Raw genomic sequence first — 22,908 nt, 5'->3', positions numbered from 1 at the left:
TCAGCTCACTCTCTGCTGAATCGTCAGAGTCTGGTGAGTTTTTCAGTTCTGGATCAGGAGTACAAACGTCAGTAGATCTTTCAGTTCTGGATCAGGAGTACAGACTCCAGTAGATATTTCAGTTCTGGATCAGGAGTACAGACTCCAGTAGATCTTGTAGTTCTGGATCAGGAGTACAGACTCCAGTAGATATTTCAGTTCTGGATCAGGAGTACAAACGTCAGTAGATCTTTCAGTTCTGGATCAGGAGTACAGACTCCAGTTGACATTTCAGTTCTGGATCAGGAGTACAGACTTCAGTAGATCTTGTAGTTCTGGATCAGGAGTACAAACGTCAGTAGTTCTTTCAGTTATGGATCAGGAGTACAGACTCTAGTTGACATTTCAGTTCTGGATCAGGAGTACAGACTCCAGTAGATCTTGTAGTTCTGGATCAGGAGTACAAACGTCAGTAGTTCTTTTAGTTATGGATCAGGAGTACAGACTCTAGTTGACATTTCAGTTCTGGATCAGGAGTACAGACTCCAGTAGATCTTTCAGTTCTGGATCAGGAGTACAAACGTCAGTAGATCTTTCAGTTCTGGATCAGGAGTACAGACTCCAGTAGATCTTGTAGTTCTGGATCAGGAGTACAGACTCCAGTAGATCTTTCAGTTCTGGATCAGGAGTACAAACGTCAGTAGATCTTTCAGTTCTGGATCAGGAGTACAGACTCCAGTAGATCTTGTAGTTCTGGATCAGGAGTACAGACTCCAGTAGATCTTTCAGTTCTGGATCAGGAGTACAAACGTCAGTAGATCTTGTAGTTCTGGATCAGGAGTACAGACTCCAGTAGATAATGTTAAAGAGCAGGTAGGACATTGGGAAGGCAAGGCGGGAGTATGAGTCGATCATGTAGCTGTTGCTGACCAGCAGGTCCACGTTCTCCCGCAGTGACCGCTGCCGGTGGAGGCGAGTGCCCTCTATGGGCCTGATGTCGGGGCTTTGGGCTGAACTGGTGAGGGGATCAGTGGTCAGGGTGGGCGCCATTCGAGGGAATGTAGTAAGCTCAATTTCATCGTCATGGAAACAGCCGTCGAAGGCCATCGCCTGGCTGGCATTATATGTGGATGGGATCTGAAACCGTACAGAAAGAGTTTAATTTACTGTATTATACAGTAGCAGTGGTTCTCAACTGGTGGGTCAGGACCCAAAAGTGGGTTGTGAAGCCGTTTTCAGTAAGCCTTGAATGTGTGCCTGAAAAATAAATAGTGTCAAAAAGTCTATGAAGCACTGTTTAAACATGTTTTTTTTTTACTTTCTGTGCTCCAAACTGCACAATTTTTAATTGAATAAATCTGATTGGTCTTCCATGAATACAAAAGACATGTGGAAGAGAAAGATTAAAATTGCTGTGAGTGTCCCTGAGTGGCCACTAGAGGGAGACTCTAGGTAAAAATGTGAGTGGTATGATTCCCTGTTCTTCCCATGGTTCCCTCACTGTGCAGTTATAATCCCCATGTGTCGTCAGTCCTGACCTTCCCCCTCTTCATCTTCCTCATCTCCTCAAGAGTGGTGCAGTAGTTCACAGCCGCATATTCGATCACAGAAAGAAAGACAAACAGGAAGCTGGTCCACAGGTAGATGTCCACTGCTTTCACATATGACACCTGGACCACAAACACACCAACGATCAAATATAAACAATAACTACACATAACTAAGTCCCACTGTACCTGAATGCATCTTAGACCCAAACAACCCCAGCTGATACCTGAGGCATGGAGGAGGACACTCCGGTGATGATGGTGGACATGGTGAGCACCGTGGTGATACCTGCAGAATGAGAAAGCATCACATTACCTGTGGCACTGGTTCACTTTTAAAGAAAGCCTTTTTAACAAAAACCTTAGAATAACAAATTCTTTTAATACTTATTGAAAAATTCATATTAAACAGAGATCATTATAATTATGATATGACAGTTCTTCATCATCAACGGCAGCGCTGAAATACGTGAAATGTAATCTTTTTCAAATTTCTTATTTGATCTGTGACCCGAGAAAAAAAAAAGAGTTCAAATCAAAGATCGAGAACAGCAATTTCAAGGAAGTTTGTCTTAAAGCAAAAGATATCTGAGTCATTGAGTTTCATATGAAATTTGAAAGCAAAAATTGTATTAATCCTACTTTGTTTATGTCTGAAAAAGTCCTCAATTGAAAGTGTGCAGCAAAACTGATTTAATCTAAACTGGGTGGAAGGCAGCTGTGTTCATGCCAACAGAGAGAGTAACATGTCAAACCCCGCCAAGTGGGAAACAATAGGCACAAAAATATGCAAGCAGGAGCAGAAAGGCTAAAAAAAAATCTGCCTGTAGGTAGCTAAAAACTTGAGATGTCTTTCTAAGTGACACATATAGAGTCTGAACAGGCAATTTCCACATGATAGAAATGTTCAGTATATCATTGAAAAATAAAAATAAGTTCACACTGGTCTCCTCTTCAGGGCCAGACAGTTTGTTCCCACAAAGTGAATCATGACATTTTAGAGCTCAGACGTGGGTTTTGTCTCATGTTATTTTGAATTCAAAGCATTACCCAGAGAGACACGAGCAGGGACGGCTCTCCTGTCGATCCAGAAGGACACCCAGGAAAGGACCACCATCAGCATGGTGGGGAAGTACGTCTGCAGCATGAAGAAGAAGATGTGCCTCCTCAGGATGAAGTTGATGAACAGTCGATTATACCACCCTGACAGGAAGACACACATTGTTGAGTATCTGTAATGTTCCTTCAAGTGCTGCAGTTTGGACAACATGTTAAGCCCTGCTGCAGGGTTTGAACCTGGCTTTGTAGAGGTGCATATAACAAACACAAACTGAAGATGGAAGTACATCCTTGTCTAAATCTGCCACTACATTTTTTTTTTGTATCTAGAATCCCCTGAAAAGATCAAATGTGCTTTGCAGACACTTGTGAAAAGTCACATCTGTCTGTGGGTCAATACAGGGACAACCAGGGATGAATTTCTTTTTCTTTTTAAATTTGAATAATTTCCTAAAGCTTAAATCATGATTCAATTGAGAGCTAAATGAATTACAACTCTATGTAAACATATGCAAATGAAGAAAACATCAGCAGTTCGACAACACATGTGTAGTAGTTAGAAAAAGGATAACACAGGCGAATGGGGAAATGCAGACGACACTTGAAGCAGATTCAACGATAGACACAAAAAAAAACAATGACTTAGAAGAAAAAATGGTTGCTTGTGTTTCCCAAAGTTGTGTTGAGTTGAGCTCTCAGGGCCAACATATCTGTGAGGAACTTTCCTTTTGTGTTGATCTGAAGTGATTCCTGTGGACAAAGTGGGAACTCATATCTCTGTGCTGATCTAGTCTTGTGCATGTGTGTGTATGTTGTGTTTTCTGCTAATATCTCATCCTGCTTTTTTTTTTTAATTTCTAAATTGCAAGTCACTGTGAATCCTTGCTGTGGAAATAAAGGCTTTTTTTCCCTGCAGGGTGCTGCTGACACTGACCCTGTAAATGGAATTAGAAATAACGTATTTGTAGAAATAATCAACCAAAAAAGTTGTTGATAGTCTCGTTTGCTTTTGTGAATTATAGAGAAGCATCTGTATTAAATTCAGACCAGCTAAAAGCTCCTCACATGACCTTTAAAGGAACATGTTGTTTTTATTTATTGTTTACTGCTCAGTGATTGGTGGTGGGCAGGTTCACTGGAGTATGGCCGGTGGTACTAATTAGGACTCACCAGTTTTGTTTTGTTTTTCTGTTTTTGGCTTATAGCCTGTCAGTGTTTAACCATCCACAAAACCATCCGCTTGGTCTCTTTGATCCTACCATGTGGTCAGTACTGAGAATAAAGCGCTAAGACTTTTAGAGATGTTTAACACGTGGTGCAGGTTAGAAACACAAGAGACACGTTTTCCTAACAAAGTCAGAGTAACATAAAACTAATTTAAATCTTTAACTTTAAGGTGAACTTGCATAATGTTGCCTTACGATGTGCCTTTATTGGAAATGAGAAGCCTGAACCATGACAGGAAGCAGAGATACACAAAACACAAAGAGACTGCAGAGTCCACATACTTTTGGTTATTAAGAATATACAAATAAATTGTTATTTACAACGGATGGAAAACAGATGCTGCTGCTCTTTCTCTTTGAATTCAGGTTATTGAACACACACAGACACTCACAAGAACAAAGGAAAACACAAGCACACACACACACACACACACACACACACACACACACGCACACACGCACACACGCACACACGCGCACACACACACACACTCACACACACACACACACACCGGTGCTGCTGTAGAAGGCCAGGCCACTGGAGGCGTGGAAATGCTTGATAAAGAACTGAGACAAGACGATCTCATCCGTCCTCAGAGAGTCGTTCCCGTTCTTCCAGTAAAGCATCAGGTCGTTCTCATTATACGCGTCTGTGGAGAGAGAGTGAGGGAGAGAGAGAGAGAGACAGGAAGAGATCAGTGTGATGAATATTATAGAACAGATGAGAACTAAACATAAAATAGATGGAGAACAAATGTTGTTGCTGCTGCTGGAAGTTGTCTGATTTAATCCTGCTACCTGTGATGAAAGTATTTAGATCTTTACTGAAGTAATAAAACCAAAAAAAGTAAAAGTACCCTGTTTATAGTCTTATATGAATAAAACTGTATACGTCTCTTCAGATAAAAGCACTGACTCCTCCTGCATGGCATCAAAGTTAGAGTAACATTTGACCACCTTATACATTCAACTTGTTAAACTTAGTACATTGGGGGCGCTGGTGGCGCAGTGGTTAATGCACACGCCCCATGTATGGAGGCTGTTGTCTCAAGCGGGTGGCCCGGGTTCACATCCCACCTGTGGCTTCCTTCCCATATGTCATTCCCTCCTCTCTCTCCCTGATTTCCAACTCTATCCACTGTCCTATCTCTCCATTAAAGGCATAAAAAGCCCAAAAATAAATCTTAAAAATGAGTACATTGGTTCCCAACCTAGGGATCTAGTCCCTCAAATGGGTCACCTGGTGAAACTGAGAGGTCCTGTCATGAATAATCATAGAAAATATCAGTTTTGTTCCTTTTTTGTTTGAAGAAGCAGAGTGGGATTTTTTCTGGCACAACTCCAGCTACTCTTGTAGTGTGTTGTGTGTTTGCTGGAGCTTTTTGACCTCTTCGCTCCTTTTTTGTTTAGAATTGGACACTTAGCCCTCTCTTTAAGGGGATTTATGGCCTTTTATAGACAGAGATGTAGATAGATGGGAAATACAAGAGAGAGAAAGAGAGCGAGGGAGAGAGAGAGAGAGAGAGGGAATAATACGCGACAAAGGGTCTGGGTCAGATTTAAATCCAGCCCTTTATTCGCCATAGAAACATTTTGTGATAATAAAATAAAACTCACTTCATGATGTAAGAGGACAAGGGAAGGTGCAGTACATAAATATTGTTTAAGTGTGTGTGTGTTTTTGTGTGTGTGTGTGTGTGTGTGTGTGTGTGTGTGTGTGTGTGTTTCTCACAGCTCTCCAGCTCCAGTGAGCAGTTCTGTGTGTCCAGAGGGAAACTACTGAAGTCCATCGAGCAGAGAGCCGTCACTGTGACTCTGAAAAACACAAAAAAAACAAATGTCAACACATGAAGTCATCATTCCCCAATCATTAATTATTCCAAACGTCAGTCTAAACCTTTAAACTATTGCAATATGCAAAAAGACATTTTTTTTTATAAAGCAAAGAGAAAGCAGCAAATCCTCACACCTGACATACTGGAACTATGAAATCATGTTTGATGCTTATCTGAGAAATCATTTAAATGATGATCATAATGGATGCCACTTTCATTTCTATCAACTTGTAAATTAACTTTGGTTGTATTTTCACATTTTAAGGTGTTTTGTGTGTAAAATGCGGTAAACTTTAGGTCTCATAAGAGGCCTCTGTGCATTAAGTGTGGATGAGTTTGTATATCATAAATATATTAATAAGGGTGTCTCCCTCTCCCCCCACCGAGCAGCAGGTTGGTATGGATGGGCTTCATTACAAAGAAAGATCAAATTAGTGATTTATGATCCAATTGTTTATTAACAGCCTTATTTCATTCACACTGAAATATTCTTTCTGGTGTAAAGTAAATGTTTTAGTCTTTCCCATTATTGCTGTGCATGAGTTTTGTTTTTAAATAATTAAAGGCCCATCTCATATTGACGCCTGTCCCTAACAAAGGCAGAGTTATTTCATAGACTGCACTAAATAAAAGCCCAGGCTATTAATTGAGGTTTTACGGTATAACATGTTATCTGAAACAATAAGCATTAAACCTGTCAGATAAACGAAGAGGATCGTAGAGTGATGTGTTTTCCTATAGAAGAAAAAGAAGTGAAATGTACGAAAATACTAATAAAAACTTTACTACTTTCCACAACCACAAAATAATTTGAAGTTGTCCTCCCGTTCCTGTCCCCATACCTGACGCTGTAGAGGATGTTTCCATCGGGGTAAACCCTCAGCATGATGTTCTCCATGGTGGTGTCGTGGATAAACGAGCGCTTTGAGTGGACGAAGAAGACGTCGGGGACCCAGATCTTCTTCACCAGCCTCGAGTCAAACGTCCGGCTCTGATTGTTTCTGGACGGAAACGACAGCCGCTCGTCTTTCCAGTAATGACGCAGGTACAGAGTCATGGTGAAGTCCTGCAGGAAATGTGAAAAAAGGTTTGTTATGTGTCTGAGTTTTAAGTTTCAGTTCTGTGATCTTACATTATAGAGTGTATAACTTGCAACAAATAAAAAACAATATATGACACTTATACAACACTTTTATGTCTTATTTGTTTCTTTATTTCTTGCATTTCTTTCTACTAGTCTTCCCTCTTTTCTTTCTTTTTCTGTCTACTTTAAAACAATGATTACTAAAATAAAGAAAGGATACAATCTTGTTGGTCTTAGAAACTGAAAAACTGGAAGAGAAAGTCATAATTTTGTGTTGACGTCTCCCTTTCTTTCAAAAGTTTATGAACCTGTAAGTAGGTGTGTCTTTTTTCTGGTAATATTGGAGTTGAAAAGGCTCAGAAATCAGTGTCAGAGATGTATGAAACATTTTTCTGCAGCAGCCTGAGGCCTGAGGTGAAGTACAGGCTGCCTGCAGATTTTCAGCGTTCCGGTTGAAGCTGCCGTGACAACACCGTCCTCCCTGCCATTCGTCTCTGTTGGCTGCAGGAACGCGATAAAACACTTGTAAGTAAGTGGGTGCATGAGTTAAAAGCGGAGCCATCGAGGGGTCACAAACCAGACATAGGGTACAAACAAGAAGTGATGTCAGAGCAGCCTGAATCTGACATTAAAACCCTTTTAATCCCACTAAAGTCACAGCTTTCTGTCACAGAATATTCCAAACCTTGTGAACTCCTCGAAGGTTATTTTATGTGGACCAAACAAAAACTTCAGAAAAACAACTTAATGGGACCTTTAAACTGTCGTTAAAAATCACAGAGCTGTTAGCCCATCAAAAAGACTTCAGATTTTTAAATCAGTAAATGCACAGCATTATTTTTGGCTGAAAACTTTCTCAAACTGAACACAGATAAAGCAGAGGCGGTCATCTCTGCTCCTGATGTGTTGTACCTAAGGTGAAGAGAGTTGAATTGCAGACAGCCTCTTCTACAAAATCACACAAAAACCAGAGCTAACTGCACAGAGCAGGACAACTTTTCTCTTTCTCTTATTAGTGTAACTTCTTCATGAATCAGATCTGAGATGGCCCAGATAGCGGTAGCACATGATGCACAATTCACGGTGCTGTCGGTGTTCAGCGGAGCTCTGAACTGTCTTTGTCACAGCAGCACCAACGATAAACCATTCAGAAAACAGAGCTAGTGGAGCTAAAGGTTATTTTTAACACTTTAACAAGCTCAAAGAAATCTCAGCCGGTTTGACTGTTGAATTTTCTGTAGTTAAAACGCTGCACGCTGAGGAAAATCTTGATTAGTGCAGGCCTGTTTACCCAGCAGGTTCAACAAAGGACAGAAAATGTCTTCATTCACGATTCTTAAGGTTTGTTCATCAGTCATTATAAGTTTGACATGAAGCTTGTGTTTCAATAGTGTAGCTAATCATTGATTCCTCACCATGTTGACCTCTGAGATGCTGTCGATGCTCTCCACCTGCACGTCAATGCCCACAGGGATGGCTGAACCTGAAAGAAGAGGTTAAACAACATCATTAGTTTAACTCGCACTCATAAATCAAGGTGAGGTTCGTGCTTGAGGTGACATGCTGAACATCTGAAGAGGATTCAGGTAAAAGGGTTCTCTGTTCTTGTTCAACTGAACCATTCCCTGGAACGCTTTCAGTTGAAAAAACATAATTTAACTTTTTTTTTTTTTTTGTTTTTGACATAAATGAGTGTGATTTGGATCATGAAACCACAAACGTGTGCATATAACTGCGAATGATTTGATTTTACCCGTTAAAAACAGAAAACATGCAATGAAACCTTCGATATAGAGTTTAAATGTCCCATGATGTTGTTTCAGGGCCTTTTTTAACCCCCCAAAAAAGTGGAAAAAAACACCACAATTGGTCTATAATGTCTTTTAAAATCAGCTTTGCATCATCAAACCTCACTCTGGTCTACTACTGGTGAAAACATCCTTTTTCCTCACCACAGTCATCTTCATCAGTCCCCCACACTCCCCCGCTCCATCTGCCTCATTAGCAGATTAAGCTTGTTTAACCGCTAAACCTTAACAACCTGATTTGTGAAAACACAAACAGAGCAGAAATAGCTCAACAGCACAAATCCCCCCTAAAAAAATAAGCTTAAATCAGAGCGTCTCACTTCCTTGTTTGAATCGTCTCCACACCATGACCGGACAAAGTTTATGAAGGATGTTTGTACGCCCCGAAAGCAACTGTGATTATGATTGGTGGTCAATCTACTCGGCTAATTTTAGTTTTAATCCAAGGCTGCGGCCTTCAGGCGAAAAAAAGCTCTTTCCTCACTCGACCACAAGCATTAGCAAAGATTTAACTGTTGTCCTCAACTCATAAACATGTGGAACACACTAAGCATGCTGTTTAGAGTCGATGTGAAGAGTTTAACAATGAGAGAGGAATGCTCTGCAAGAATGAGCAATCATGACTGTCAAACATACAGAACCACTAAGTCTCATCTGACAACCGTGAACTTTGGCCAGACTTGGTATGTTTGTTTGGTGATTTTAGTTTGAACCGGGCTAAATTTAAAGCATTGAAGTTGCATTGTCACTGTGGTTCTTAAACAGTATTTAAGTGACTATCCTCCATTCAAAGAAGGTCTTAACTAAACATTGTTATAAAGTCATTTCAATGATGTATACAGAAAACTGTTACTTGTGATCTTTGAAAATATTTTTAACAGAAGAGGAAGGAAAACTTGAGCTTTAAATGGCTTAAATGATTTGACTTTATTCAGCTCTATTCAGACTACCGACTCAAGGTGCAATATTTACCCCCCTGTCACCTGCACGCATTTAATATGAATGATGCGAAAATGTACCAGGGGGACTAAGTGATCCTCACTCTGTGCCGCCTTCGGAGGTATCAGAGGTGTTACAGGGACAAGGCAGGATCTGCGGGGGAGGAACAGCACTGTGTGTGTGTGTGTGTGTGTGTGTGTGTGTGTGCATGTCTCAGTGTGTGTGTATGTGGAGCTCCGCTGTGCTGGGCTCTCTAGCGGTTCCGCAACGCCCTATGTGAATTCACAGACTTGGACACAAATATTACGGGGTTGCAGAATTAATATTAATGTCTTCAGGCTTAGTGACGGTGGAGCAGCACTGTGGCGCAATTTGCACCATGAAAGGTTATTTTGACACTTTGTGCGAGGCCGTGAGGAGTCACAACAACAGCAACAAAGCCCTAGCATGTTTAGTTTTAGCCTTACAAAAGAGTGAACAGCATTTTAAAATTTAAAGACGATAGACCATGTAATGCCTTGTGATACATGAAGCAAAGAATAATTGACTGAATTAACTGGTGTTCTATCTACTAATGCAACCCATCAATATGTGCTACCATTTGGCTCTGTGCATCTTAAAAAGAATGTTTTTGATAGAGCTGCAGAACATGCTTTCCTTTTCCTCACAGAGCAAATGCACCGCATCATTTGATAGGATAGCCTCTGCTCTCAGTTCACGGTATAAACAACACTGCACGAAGCAAGACATCTCAACAGAACACCGGCTCTTCAGGAAGCTTTTGCATGTGACTTAGAAACCTGGAAATAAAAGTAGTGTTTTCCTTGCATTTAGTTCTGTTCTCTCAGAGATCCCTGGTTTAAATTACCTGGACTTCGGTAGATTATCAGTTTCTGCACATGGATTTACATCACTAAACACTAAACACACACTGAACACTAAAAAAACCTTTTGATCTGCATATAACCAAAACCATGTCTGCTGGTTTACAATGCACAGACACACAGAGTCCCTCACGAACTGATTTGGGTTTGACCGTAACCTCCGTCTGGACGTGGTTTACAAGGTTACATTCCTCTCCTCACTCTAAATGAAAAACACAACAACTTGAAAGTGTGCTTTTGCGTGAACGGATGTAAAATGTGTTAATTCCTGAATCCACCTGAATGTTAGCAGGCCAGCAGCTCAATAAACACTTTATTTAATGAAGTCTATCTGGACCATAAAGCTCCTGCTGCAGGCCAGCCTTTGTGCTGGCATGACTCATGATGAAACCAGCAGCAGTGCGGACTCAACAGCCAGCGTAGCCCCGACAACATCTGCTGATGGTGGGAAAAACCTAAAAGAGAAGGTCACTCTCTCCCTCTCTTTACTGCTTTGTCTTTCCCATGTCACACCCAGTAAGAGAACGTTTTGGGCATTTATAGAGCGAAACATGTGTAAAAAGGAGGCCAGACTCGACTCTCTTAGTTTATGTGATGCACGGTTTCAGCATGAGCTCAAAGTTTGTGTACAGATATCCAAACTAGTCTAAATCCTGCTTTCACAAAACACTGAAGGTAGAAGTAATGTTTCCTACCAGGATGCACCTGAATTGATGTTACAAAGAGCACCAAAACAGATCCATATGAATAGCTGAATCACTTTCAGGAAGTTAAGTGTTAAGCAATCCTGTAAGGGCAGGATTGCTTCAAAAGGGGGGTTGGATTGGGGAATTTGTGTCTACTTCAACATCTGACTTTTTTCCCGATCAACACGTTGATGAGAAAGTTGCTGTGGAGCTTTTTTATTTTTTTTGAAGAGCCCTGAATTTATTCATAATCACAGTTCCTGGAAATGTAAGCGCACTGTAAAAATCAGAGACAAATGTTTATCTCTGGCGTCAGTGAAAAAAAAAAAAAAATTACTCTAGATCAAAAACAGAAGAGAAATCTGGAGGAAAAGTTGGTCGCCGTGGTTCCTGCTCAGCCCGTTTCACTATCAGAGAAAATCAGTGAAGTGCCTCAGGTGGTCTCATTGTTAGTGAGGGTATGAGGTGCTTGACAGCCTGAATGTTTGTCTGCTCTGCAAACGTGTGTTACAATGATGCAAACTATCCTTTCTGTGCAGGTGCTCCAAAATAGAAATGAAAGGCTGCAAGCTGAAGGACCTAGCCATAAAAAAATAGGATCTTTTTATATGCATATGCCCCCAAATGTAATTATTTTCATCCCCCTGTGCACAGATTGTCCTGCTATTCATGTAATCCAGCTCTGTACTCTTTGGGTGACCCTACAACATTACAGTTAGCAAGCTGCTGCAGATTTAATAACGCATAAAAATCTTGCCTGGTGCAGCTTTAAGGTCATATTTTGGCCCAAAATGTGAGTCGTTTAATCCCTGAACACTACGCAGCAGATGGATCAATTCATGCAGTCATAAGCAGCATAATGCAGCTTTAAGGTCACAGGATGTTTCCAGTGTGTGTTTTCATTTGACTCCCAATCAAAGGAGGAGGAGGAGAGGTGAGAGCTGCAGAGGAATTTAGAGGTGATTTTCCAAGCGGCTTTTCGAGAACGTGAACGTCAGACTCATACACAATCCATACTGACTCAGCCCAGCCATGCGTAACAGAGTCAGCTCAGCCTCAAACACTGTAATGTAATGAAAGCTCTGCTCCCTGCAGGCTGATCTATCTGTAAGCATTTAGCCGCCACACACACAGAGTTTATTTACTGAACCTTTACAGAACCACACCAGTGGTTTTTAATGTTAAAGCAACGTACAGTCTCGACATCAGAGCTGAACTTTTGGAAAACAATATATTTCCGCAGTTTTAGACTCCAGGATGTATTTTCTTTGGGTATTTATATTTACATCACAAGAAATAGGCAAAAATATATATTTATGCAGTGGTCTACTTAAGTTCAATTTGAAGTACTTGTACTCTACCGGTGTCTTTTCAAGCAGATAACTGTTTGTACTAAATCTCAAACAGAATATTGTACTTTTACTTTAATATATTAATCTGACAGCTGAAGCACCTATGAAGGCACACATTCAGTACGTTTACATAATGTATAAAAACACAGATTTATTTTGTTAGTCCAGCTCAAATTGTGCTAAACTGAATTTTTGGAAATCGTACTAACACACCTAGATAACACGTTCTAGAGTTTGACCCGGAAGTCAAGCGCAATAATATTTAGTATAAAGCCAGGAAGAAAAAAAAAAAGAAAAAGGTATCAACATGGCGAGTAATAGAGCAAGAACCCCACATTTTAGACTGACGAGGAGACACAGTTTACGTTGTGTCAGCTGATTGTTCAGCATGTGACCTAATAGGTCAACCGGCAAAGGTTTTATAGTAACTGAAAGAGAGCATATCAGCATCTACTGTAGTGGAGATGGACATACTTTCATCAGTGAATCGATTCTCGCCCTGTCCCCTGAGCTTTGAAACCAGGACTAGGACAGCTGCAAGCTATAACTGTAGCTTGACTTAACTGTGCATTTAAATGAACTGACTGTAAAAAGCTGATTATCGATTCAAATGTAACTTTCACGCTATGTTGAATGAAACAGTTGAACTATCATTAAGTAAAACGTGCAGCTATACCCACTGATGTAGCTGGAAAAGGATTATCAGATGTATTTATGTGACTCTTTCACATCCCCATTAAATAGAATAGCCATTTGAATCAACACTTAAAACACATCAGAGAGAAGAAATGTGTTTGTCACTGTTTCAGTAGCCATGTCCTTTGTTTACATTTCGCTTCATACACCTGGAGTGATTGGAGGTAATAAGTCGGAAATTGATCTTAACTCCTACTTAGAGTAGATTGAAGTAGATTCTACCTAATTTGCTAGCGATGTTTTCCATTTAAGCTTTCTTTGTTCAAAACACAGCCAGCTCTGTCGACTGTAGAATCTCTATACAAGCTGGAAGTTTTAAAAACAAAAGGAGCAAACACAAATGTTGCAACCCAAGAGAAAAGTACTCGGAGTTCTGTGATTGTACTCAGTATGCAGAAAGACTTTAAAGGAGGAGGAGAAAATGTTTCTTAAAATAGTGTAGTGGATTGTTTTAATGACTGGCTGCCTGTTTTATTCTGTCTGAGAAACACATTGACATCCTGTCACACCAAAGTGGTAATCAAAAACTCCACAAACACAACTTTGGAGTCTGCCAAACCTGTTTTTTTATGACAGAAATGAATCTGTCAATTGTATCCAGCGTTTGTTACCTGAAACTTGAGGTCAGGCAAAATGAGGTCACACTGCAGATAGCTACGACCAAAACACAGCACCACCAGCAGAGCACAGCCGCAGCTATTAAATCACTTACAAACATTTGCTATCAAGATGTCCCTACAACACAGGAACTCTGAGGTAGTGTGATGTGAAGTGTTTGGGGATATATTTAAGTTTATAGAAATACTTTAATGGTTGACCTCGATATGGAAACACTACAAGTCATTCACATGTGAAAAAGGGTTTGAGAAAATGTCAGATCTGGTCTGTGGATGTTTCAGTCGCTCTCTTTCTCATAAAAACGCAGCAGCTATAGGCTTATCATGAGGAAAAAGCTGAGATTTCCCCCGGTGTAAAATTATAGTCCGTAGAAATGCCACAGGGCCGTGGGGCAGACAGTGGTGCTATTGTCGTCCCCACCCTGAATGACAGGAAGGACAACATAGACATGCAGGATTCCAACAAAGCATATAGACTCAGGAAACAGCCGTTAGTCACTGTGTGACATTTACTTAAAAAACTATGCTGAATTACTAAATTGAGTGAGGATTTACTTCATTTCCTTTAAATTACTTGAATACTTTAAAGCATTTGTAATAACTTGATAGTTTTCACTGAGGGTTGGACAGAAATAAATGATTGGAGAAAATAATCAGCCGGACTTCCGGTCCAATGCAGAGGTGGTCGGCATGAAAAGAGTAGTTCAGATAAATTTGACATGGATCGCTATACGCATTGCCCACTAGATTGATCTATTCATTTAAACTTTCCCTTGATACTGAAATCTTTTTGTGGGTGATCTCTGGCCAAGAAAGCACACTGTTACAAAGTTGCAAATACTGTGAATGCAACGTGTAAAAAAACCCAGAAAAGATAAAGGTAAATATAAAAGAAAATGTAGAAACAATACAAGATTTGGGGTAGAATTGATTTTTCTAAGCTTTGAGCTCTTGGTTTGTTGATTGCTGTCATGTTTAATCTTCTGTGTCAGAAGAGTTTTTTTTCTTAGTAGTAGTGTAGCTTCTGTTTGTAACGGCATATTTTCACTGTTTTTAGTGTTTGTTGTATTTTTTTGTTCTTTAATTTCAATGCTTGTACTGTCAATTATTGCATGCCTGGGTATTACACATTGAATTAGCCTGTTCAGCTAACTGGGATATATTTAGAAACGCTAATAATTCCACTTTCCTTGTTAATTTCAGAAATACTAATCATTATAATAAAATAGAGTTAAAAATGATGAACAATAAATGAACGTAATTACTCCACACCTGCTGATGTGAATACACACAGTTATTTAAATATCAGCAATGTTTATCTCTTAATGAGCTTTTAGATCACACACTGATATTATTTTAATCCACAAGTAAGAAACCAACGATTTGCATCATGTGTTTGTGATTGTCTGTATGCATTTATTATTGTGTGGTTAGACATCAGTTTATTTCCCACCCCTCCATCTGCTCGAGACCTGGAATATAATCCAGATTAATGCACACGAACCCCCCCAACTCACACACACACACACACACAACACACACATTCATTATATTGCCAAAACCAACATAGACACACAATCACTTTTGAGCGACCACACAGAGCCTTAATGTATTTCCGATGCATTAATGCTCTCTCTCTCACACACACACACACACACACACATTCTCGTGCTGACACACAATGGTGTAATCTGGGTCAGAGTTGGTGATTTGGGATTGACACATCCGTTGTCTGGGTGACCGGGTGCCCATCATCACATCATTAAACCAGACTGCGTGTACGCATCATCAGTGTTAGATGAGGAGTGATTTTCTCTGATGAATGATGAGAGGGAGAGAATTAAATCATCTGGGACGTGTGATGAAATTAGGTGCTTCTTTTTGTGTGAGTGGGCCAATTTAATTTAAAGTGATTATATAGTTGGGCGCTTCACATTGGAAGGACATTTTTAAATTATGATGACATTTAAGTATTGTAAGGACAGCTTTGCCTTAGGATGATGTCATAGCATTGTAGGGATCCTCCTGCAATAAGATGACATTATTGTTACGATACTCCCTCATTGTAAGGACGTGTTTACCTTGTAAGGACAGTGAAGCAGTATGTGGACATTTTTTGCATTGTGCTGAAATTCCTCCATTGTGTGGACACTCCTGCACTGTGGGGACATTCGTCTTCTGTGAGGACATCACTGAAATGTCAGTCCCAGAGAATTTCAGGAGGCAGGCTCCTGTAATCCTCCAGTCCTGGTCGTTCACACATGCACCACACAGCAGGAGACTATCCCTGTCAATACCTGTCGGACGGGAGGGGAGGCGGGGGTCTCCTGAGGCAAGATATGACGTAAATAGAACAAAGCAGAAGTGGAGGATGAAGCAACAGAGACCGCTTTACAAAACCATAATGGAAATGATATCAGGAGTTTTGTCCCAGTGCAAAAGTCCTCAAGGGGAGTTTTGCTAATTGCGTAAATTTTGCATTATAAGGAACACCACTGCGTTGTTGGGAAATTTGGGCATTTTGAGGACATTGCTAAGACATGAAGATATCAGTATTTTCAGGCCATTTTTCGCATTAAGAGGATTTTTTTGTATTGTGAGGACAGCCTTGCATTGTGAGGAGATAAACGTCTCACTACTTACATAAGCAAAATAACTATCTTTTGTTGAATCATTTTACAGACTTGATTGAGCACATTGCCCACTGATGAAAGCACATATGAATATTTTGGGGTATTTTGAAGTAGCTGTCAAGATGATATTCCCAGAATAACATCACAAGGAGCCTACATCACCTTGCAATAATTGGTCTACAAGAGGAGGTATGGCAAAACAGTGTTTCTCTGGTCTATGTTGGTCTACTGAAGAAATTATAATTATACCCAAACAAACCAAAGAAAATTACATCTGCCCTGCGCACGATAGCCAAACTTGTTAGGTACAAAAAAATGCACCTGCAATTCCTGCCTACTGCCACCGGGTGCGCCAAAGAGAACAAAACAGAAACCATCCATATTGACTTTTTAGGACTTCATTTTAAGAGTACGTTTAGAATGTGCTTTAGTTTACATGTGGCTGGGTGTAAACTTAAACATGGTCCAGGCATTAGCTATGGTTACCCAAATGATGGCTTCCCAATGGGGGACTTCATCAGTATGCAAACACAAATGCACACAGTGTGTGTGTGTGTGTGTGTGTGTGTGTGTGTGTGTGTGTGTGTGTTTACCTCCAAAGCCTGGTCTCATTGCAAAATCATGCTCTTCGATCCTCAGCAGCTGTTCACTTTTTATCAGCAGCGTTTTGGTGCTGTCCTGCCTCTTTAGTTTGTAGTCAATACGCCTGCAAAAACAAAACACACACACACACACACACACACACACACACACACAGACACACACACACACACACACACACACACACACACACACACAGACAGACGAACACGACAGACAGACAGCTGGTTGAGTGATTAGTTGGTTTATCATGGATGTAATTGCATGTTTTGATTAGAGAAAACAGTTTGTGGTTTTCTCTCTCTCTCTCTCTCTCTGTCCTCCCTCTGTTCTCCATTCTCTGCCACTCACTCTTATCCTGCCAAACCATAACACTAATCAAAGGCATGGCACAACTCCATGAACAAATAAACACAAACATTTGCACATGTGTGAACACGTGCACAACCTCACGCAGACAGCACTTTATTGTGTTCCTAAAATGCCATGGAAGCCCTGGATATGAAGTTACTACATTTCCCAGAATGCATGTAGAGAAAAAGCCAAAGAGGAGTTTTTGATTTCATCTATTTTATTTTGTGTTTTTAAATTCTGTTTTGCAATTTCCCTTACAATATTGCATATTATTTGTGTTATTATTATTATTTGTGTCAATAACCTTTTTTGAAAACAGGACATTTTAAAGGCGATACATTTATCTGTGAATGCATTATGATATCAAACTGTGATGTTTTGGTTTCCAGCTGTTAAAAAAGTGAACTCCCCTGAAAACTTCCATGACGTCTGAATTTGCCTTGAAAGTGGTCCTTATGATAAGAATGAGACGTCAAACTGAATCCTGTGACATCACTTCAAACATTTAAATTTGACTTTTAAGAAATGCAATTCTTTTAACTACATGTCCACAGAGGGCAAGTCTTTTTTTCGAGCAATGCCACTACCCGGAAACATAACGAAAACAAACTGTGCAGTTAAAGAAAGCGTTAAATACTATGTATGTCTGACATGCAACCATGGGAAACCCTGACGAGACGAGGGTCAGGATGTAAAAGGTGTAATTACAGCCTGAGAACAGCTTCCCCTCTGCTGCACTACATGCTGCTGTGTGTGTGTCTGGTGTGTGTGTGTGTGTGTGTGTGTGTGTGTGTGTGTGTGTGTGTGTGTAGTTCACAGGTGAGCACACAATTGGGAAAAAAAGATAAAAGCTGTTTGAGATTTTCTGTGCTGGAGGATGAAAAGCCTCTTTGAAATTCACACACCTTGACACAAACAAACCAGGACACACACACACACACACACACACACACACACACACACACACACACACACACACAGTCACACAAACACATTTGGTTCCTATCATTGTGAGGGTGTACAATGCACTTGAGCCAAATCCTATCTCCATAATCCCCTAAATTAACCTTGAAATAAACAAAACCACAATCACCCAAATAAACCACATTTTCAGGGAACCTCGACCCTGACACTGACTCAATGATCATTTATTTTAAACAGTTATCATAATCAAAAAAGTCTTAAATCTAAAAAAGGAGTCTCTACATGACCTGAAACAGCCAAAACCACTCTTCAACTTAAAACATCGTCTTTTCTTCTGTATTGATAGTTTTAATCACCGTCACCACGTTGGATTGGACAAAGTGAGTCACAAAATCCTTGTTGACCTTTTCTCAGATTTTCTGTGACACCTTGAATATGAAACAGAAAGATTCTTAGTTAAAATACTTCACACAGAAATACAAGACAGGAAAAGCAAAGAGTTAAGACGTACTGTCCGGTCCACAGGCGCTTCCTATTAAAAATTCCTCATGTCTGCTTTAAGTAAACACTGTAGACCTTAACTTACCCACATATTTGACTATTGGCTCATAACCTGACTAATGTAGGGACTTTTCCAACCCAAGGGATATTCTCAGCTTTATCTGTATGTTAGATCTGTGTTTTTGGTATCTAAAGTGGCAGGATGTTGATCTCTACTGTGCAGACTCAGGCTGTCTTTGAACCCTCCTACTATACTAATAGTACTGATTTGGCCAAAATGCAGAATGCAGACTGCGATATGTGAACAAATGCGAGATACACAGTCGACCAAAGATACCCAGAAGTGTTCTGTTTGGGAAAAATCTACAGTATGCATCAGACCATTCTCCCTCGCGTGTTGTTTCCCACAATGCAAAGCACCAGGTTGGAGATCACTTAGTGGTCTCTGCAGTGTAAATGATTAACAGGTGTGATGACACACTCCCTTCATTTCCTAAACATCTGGCCACCGATGTCAAATGACATGACTGTAGTTTCTGACTGTAGAGATGCCAGAAATGAGCTTTGCATTTGTTAATTTAAGAAACAACATTTTTTTATTTAACACTGCTAACTAAAATAGGTTTATTCCCAAGTTAAAATAACTGCGATCACAACAATTTCCCTTATGAAACTAACAAACTACATCCTGGTCTGTCTGTGAGAACTTATTTTTTATCTACTCAGTGATTTAACACCCTGACACAACTTTTAAGAGATGCAGAGACGTGAAGCTGCATTCAGTTATTCATTCTTTCCAACAGAAGTATCTAGAAAGCTTCCTGCGGCTTTCTTCTAAATAAAAACTGTTTGAGGAGCACGCTTTTTGCCAGCAGCTGGAAATTTGCAGGGGCCAGTCGTCTGCTGTGAGTCAATAAAAACAGACACAGTCAATGAAGCTTTTTTCCATTTAAACCCACATTTGGTGGAATTTAACTGCAGTGTGCTCACTTTTTAAGATGAAATAACCCAAAGAGAAGTGTAACAGATTATTTAAAGATAAAAGGCTTGAGACAGACCATGACAGTTTTCAGTCTGTTATATGTAATTTTGAAGACAAGTAAGGAGGGGAAATTCTCTTCACTGCCAGCTCGGTTTTTATGTGAAAAGGAAAGTGAAAAGGATTCAACCATGGGAACTTCTGTGTGCCGTTTTCATGAGAAATTAAATTAAATTAAAGCCCCCTGACAAGTCTCAGAATATTCTGCACTGTGCAGTAATGTAGTGATGAGCTGTGTTGACCAGTTAGCCATTAAGCTACTAGAAAACCACACATACCCACAAATATCTGAACTTATGGTGACCACAAAAGGGGTTGTGCTGAGCGTTAAGATCTGTAATGAGGCAACAGAGTCCGACACTGATGACAGTTTCAGCCTTCATATCAAAGCTAGGTGTAACTGGATGTATTCACAGTATCAACCGAGTGGAAATGATTATACTTCTGAGCAGAAAAGAGAATTACATGCACCAAGATTGCACCAGTCACATGATATGAATGTCGTCACTCCGTCCCCCTTGCTCATGGTTTACTATTCCTGAACATTTCCTGCTGCGTTCACACATACGCTCACTCTGACATAATACAGAAATTTTACAAGCGGGCTGCATGTTTTATAACAAAAGACAAACAAACAGAAAAAGTAATGACAGTACCATCAGCCTCAGCAGCAGCTTCTGTTGAGAGCTAATCAGCAAATTGTCATGCTAACATGCGAAACTAAGACGGTTATGTTCCGTCATGTGTTTTTGATGAGTAAACATGCAAATGTTTTCTGACTTCTGACTCCGTCTCAGCAATCAGTTGTGTAATCCATGTTCCAGGTTTACAATTAGGAATTATGATTTTTGCAATTTGGGTCATTTATAGAACATGCTCTTAACAAAACCAAACCTTCTTCCTGTACCGCACCGAGCTCAGCCCTCTGACAACTTAGTTAACAACACTGACGGAGCAAGTGGAGAGAGAATGGGTAGTAAGATATTTTTTTAAAAACCCAACTTTTTTCTAACTAAGATATTTTAGAACAGAACGGAAGTTATTTCAGGTATAGTCAAGATACTGCGATGTGCAATGCTGGTTCTTATTCAATTTTACAAACAGATCTGTTAATCTTTATTTAAATGTTATCCATGTTTTAAAACAATATTCAAATGTTGGCTAAATATACTTGGTAGAAAGTAGCAGGCCTCCTAGTGTGGCTAAGGAGTAAAACTCTTAAATGTAGGAAATAAACTGACAAATAGAAGATTTCTACACCACACAATAAGAGTACTGATCCTGGAAACTGAAGGTTGTGTGTGTGTGTGTGCGCTCAGCCTTTCATCCGTCATAGCCACACTAAGCTGTTGGAATATGTGCAAATGTCCATGCGTGCGTCTCACCCTCCAAACTTGAACTTGCTGTTCTCCCCCAGGAAAACCTCCTTGTTCTTCCTGCGTCCAGAGCTGCGACCACCCATCACGATGGCGAAGAGGCTTGCTGTGGCCAGAGCCAGGAAGGTCAGCATGTCCACCCTCATGTCTCACAGGTTTCCCCGCCACCACTGACACAACGGCAGCATCCCGGCCACAGCGACCCACCAGCTCCAGCTCCAGGTCTCTGCAGACTAACTCTGGTGGTTCTGGTCAAACATCCCACAGCCGCTGGAGGTTTCCACAGCCAGAGAGATCCAGAACGTGGGCAAAACTTCAAACCGAGGCAAATGCATGAGTGGTCCCTTGAAGTTTTTGGTTAAGTGCATGTGTCTATGTTTCTACATGCAAATATTTCTGCAGCAGATGCTTGTGCAGCTCCTTGGTGTCCTGCTGAACATCCCGACTGCGATGATCTCCAGGAGTCTTGTCCTCTCTCCAGCTTCATTCACTCCACCTGTCACAGTCTGTTCCTGTGCGCTCTATCTGCTTTTCTGTGCATCTTTCTCCCTCTGATTAAAATCGATATGAACCTATTCTTCGCGGCAATAGAGGAATGACACTAATTCCACTCTAATCCTCTTATCTGCAGCCGCAGCAATCTTTCACTAACCTACAAACAGTCACACACACACACAAAGCCATCAGTAATCAGGATTTTCTCAGCAGGACAATGAAAAAACAGGCACCTGGTGTGATTATATGAGGTGAGCGCACACCTCCACTATGTGTGTTCATGACGCTGTGTCTGTGCGCACAGAGAGAGGTGTTTCTGTGAGGAAACGAAGCGAGGGTTTGGAGGAAGCTCAAACAACAACGGGTGGTCAAGATCGTCCGAGGTTTAATCTTTGTATAAATGAAGCGAGCTGCTTTTAATCCAGATTCAACTAAAGCTTCCTACGTTTGCACCTATGGAGCACATAATCGCAGACAAACACACAGTCTCGCACACAAAAATATATTCTCTGCATGTGCACCTCAAATACTTGTATCTACATAAAACACACATGTATTTTAGCTGATGCGTCCATGCTCTGTGTAGTTTTTTTTTTTGTTGCAGTTTTGAGTTTTCATAATAATTCATCCTACCAAGACAGATTCCACTGATTCTAGATCACGTCAGATCCAGGTTTGATGTGCTAGATTCCTGAAAAGAGAAGGTAAAAAAGTTTTAAAGCCACTATTTGGTTGAAAGTTTCAAGTTTGTTTTGTACCTTTAACCTAACCCATCAGTGTCATCCCAGTTGACCAAACAAAACATTGGTTACTCTTCTACTTCATTTCTAAAAAAAATAAAAAGTTGGAGGTCATCAAAAAAACATGACATTTTTGGGGCTCTCCTTTCCTCAGCCAGGATAGCTAGAGAAAGAAAATGTGTCCAAAGAGTCGGGGTGACATGCACCAAACAGCGAGTCAAATCTGCGACCAGTGTGACAAGGAGTGTCGCCTCTTTACATGGGGAACCAGCTCTAATTACTGAACTAAAACAACACACCATTTTTGTTGGAGTGTCAAAGTTTTTTCATTTACATATTTTTGGGTTTTAGTCAGGGGTAACCGAGAGTTCAGAGTTCTGGTGTCCACACATGAAAGTGAGTCACTGTGGCGGGGCTTCCCTAAAGTAAAGAGAACACAGTCAATGAAAGTCCCAAGGTCATCTAAAGGTCGCTCATTGGCTTCTGTGATTGTTTCACTTCTTGTTTCAACTTAAATTCGACTGAATCACGCAA

The 22,908-nt window shown here is 40.4% G+C and overlaps 1 protein-coding gene across 1 annotated transcript; it reads right to left on the bottom strand.

Moving 5' to 3' along the window:
- Positions 1 to 469: 469 nt before the first annotated feature.
- On the bottom strand, positions 470 to 21,919 carry LOC132994431 (gamma-aminobutyric acid receptor subunit rho-3). Its single transcript, XM_061064772.1, has 10 exons — positions 21,149 to 21,919; positions 16,939 to 17,051; positions 8,146 to 8,213; positions 6,489 to 6,712; positions 5,544 to 5,626; positions 4,324 to 4,461; positions 2,577 to 2,729; positions 1,754 to 1,815; positions 1,518 to 1,649; positions 470 to 1,116 (listed from the first exon to the last, which is right to left on the bottom strand). Exons 1-10 carry the CDS (start codon positions 21,283 to 21,285, stop codon positions 814 to 816), a joined length of 1,413 nt encoding a protein of 470 aa, XP_060920755.1. The 5' UTR covers positions 21,286 to 21,919; the 3' UTR covers positions 470 to 813.
- Between the last annotated feature and the right edge of the window lie 989 nt (positions 21,920 to 22,908).

Source organism: Labrus mixtus, chromosome 19 (assembly GCF_963584025.1).
Source record: "Labrus mixtus chromosome 19, fLabMix1.1, whole genome shotgun sequence".
Classification (NCBI taxonomy): Eukaryota; Metazoa; Chordata; class Actinopteri; order Labriformes; family Labridae; genus Labrus; species Labrus mixtus.
Note: the sequence above shows the minus strand (reverse complement) of the source record. Positions and strands in the feature narration are given on the sequence as shown.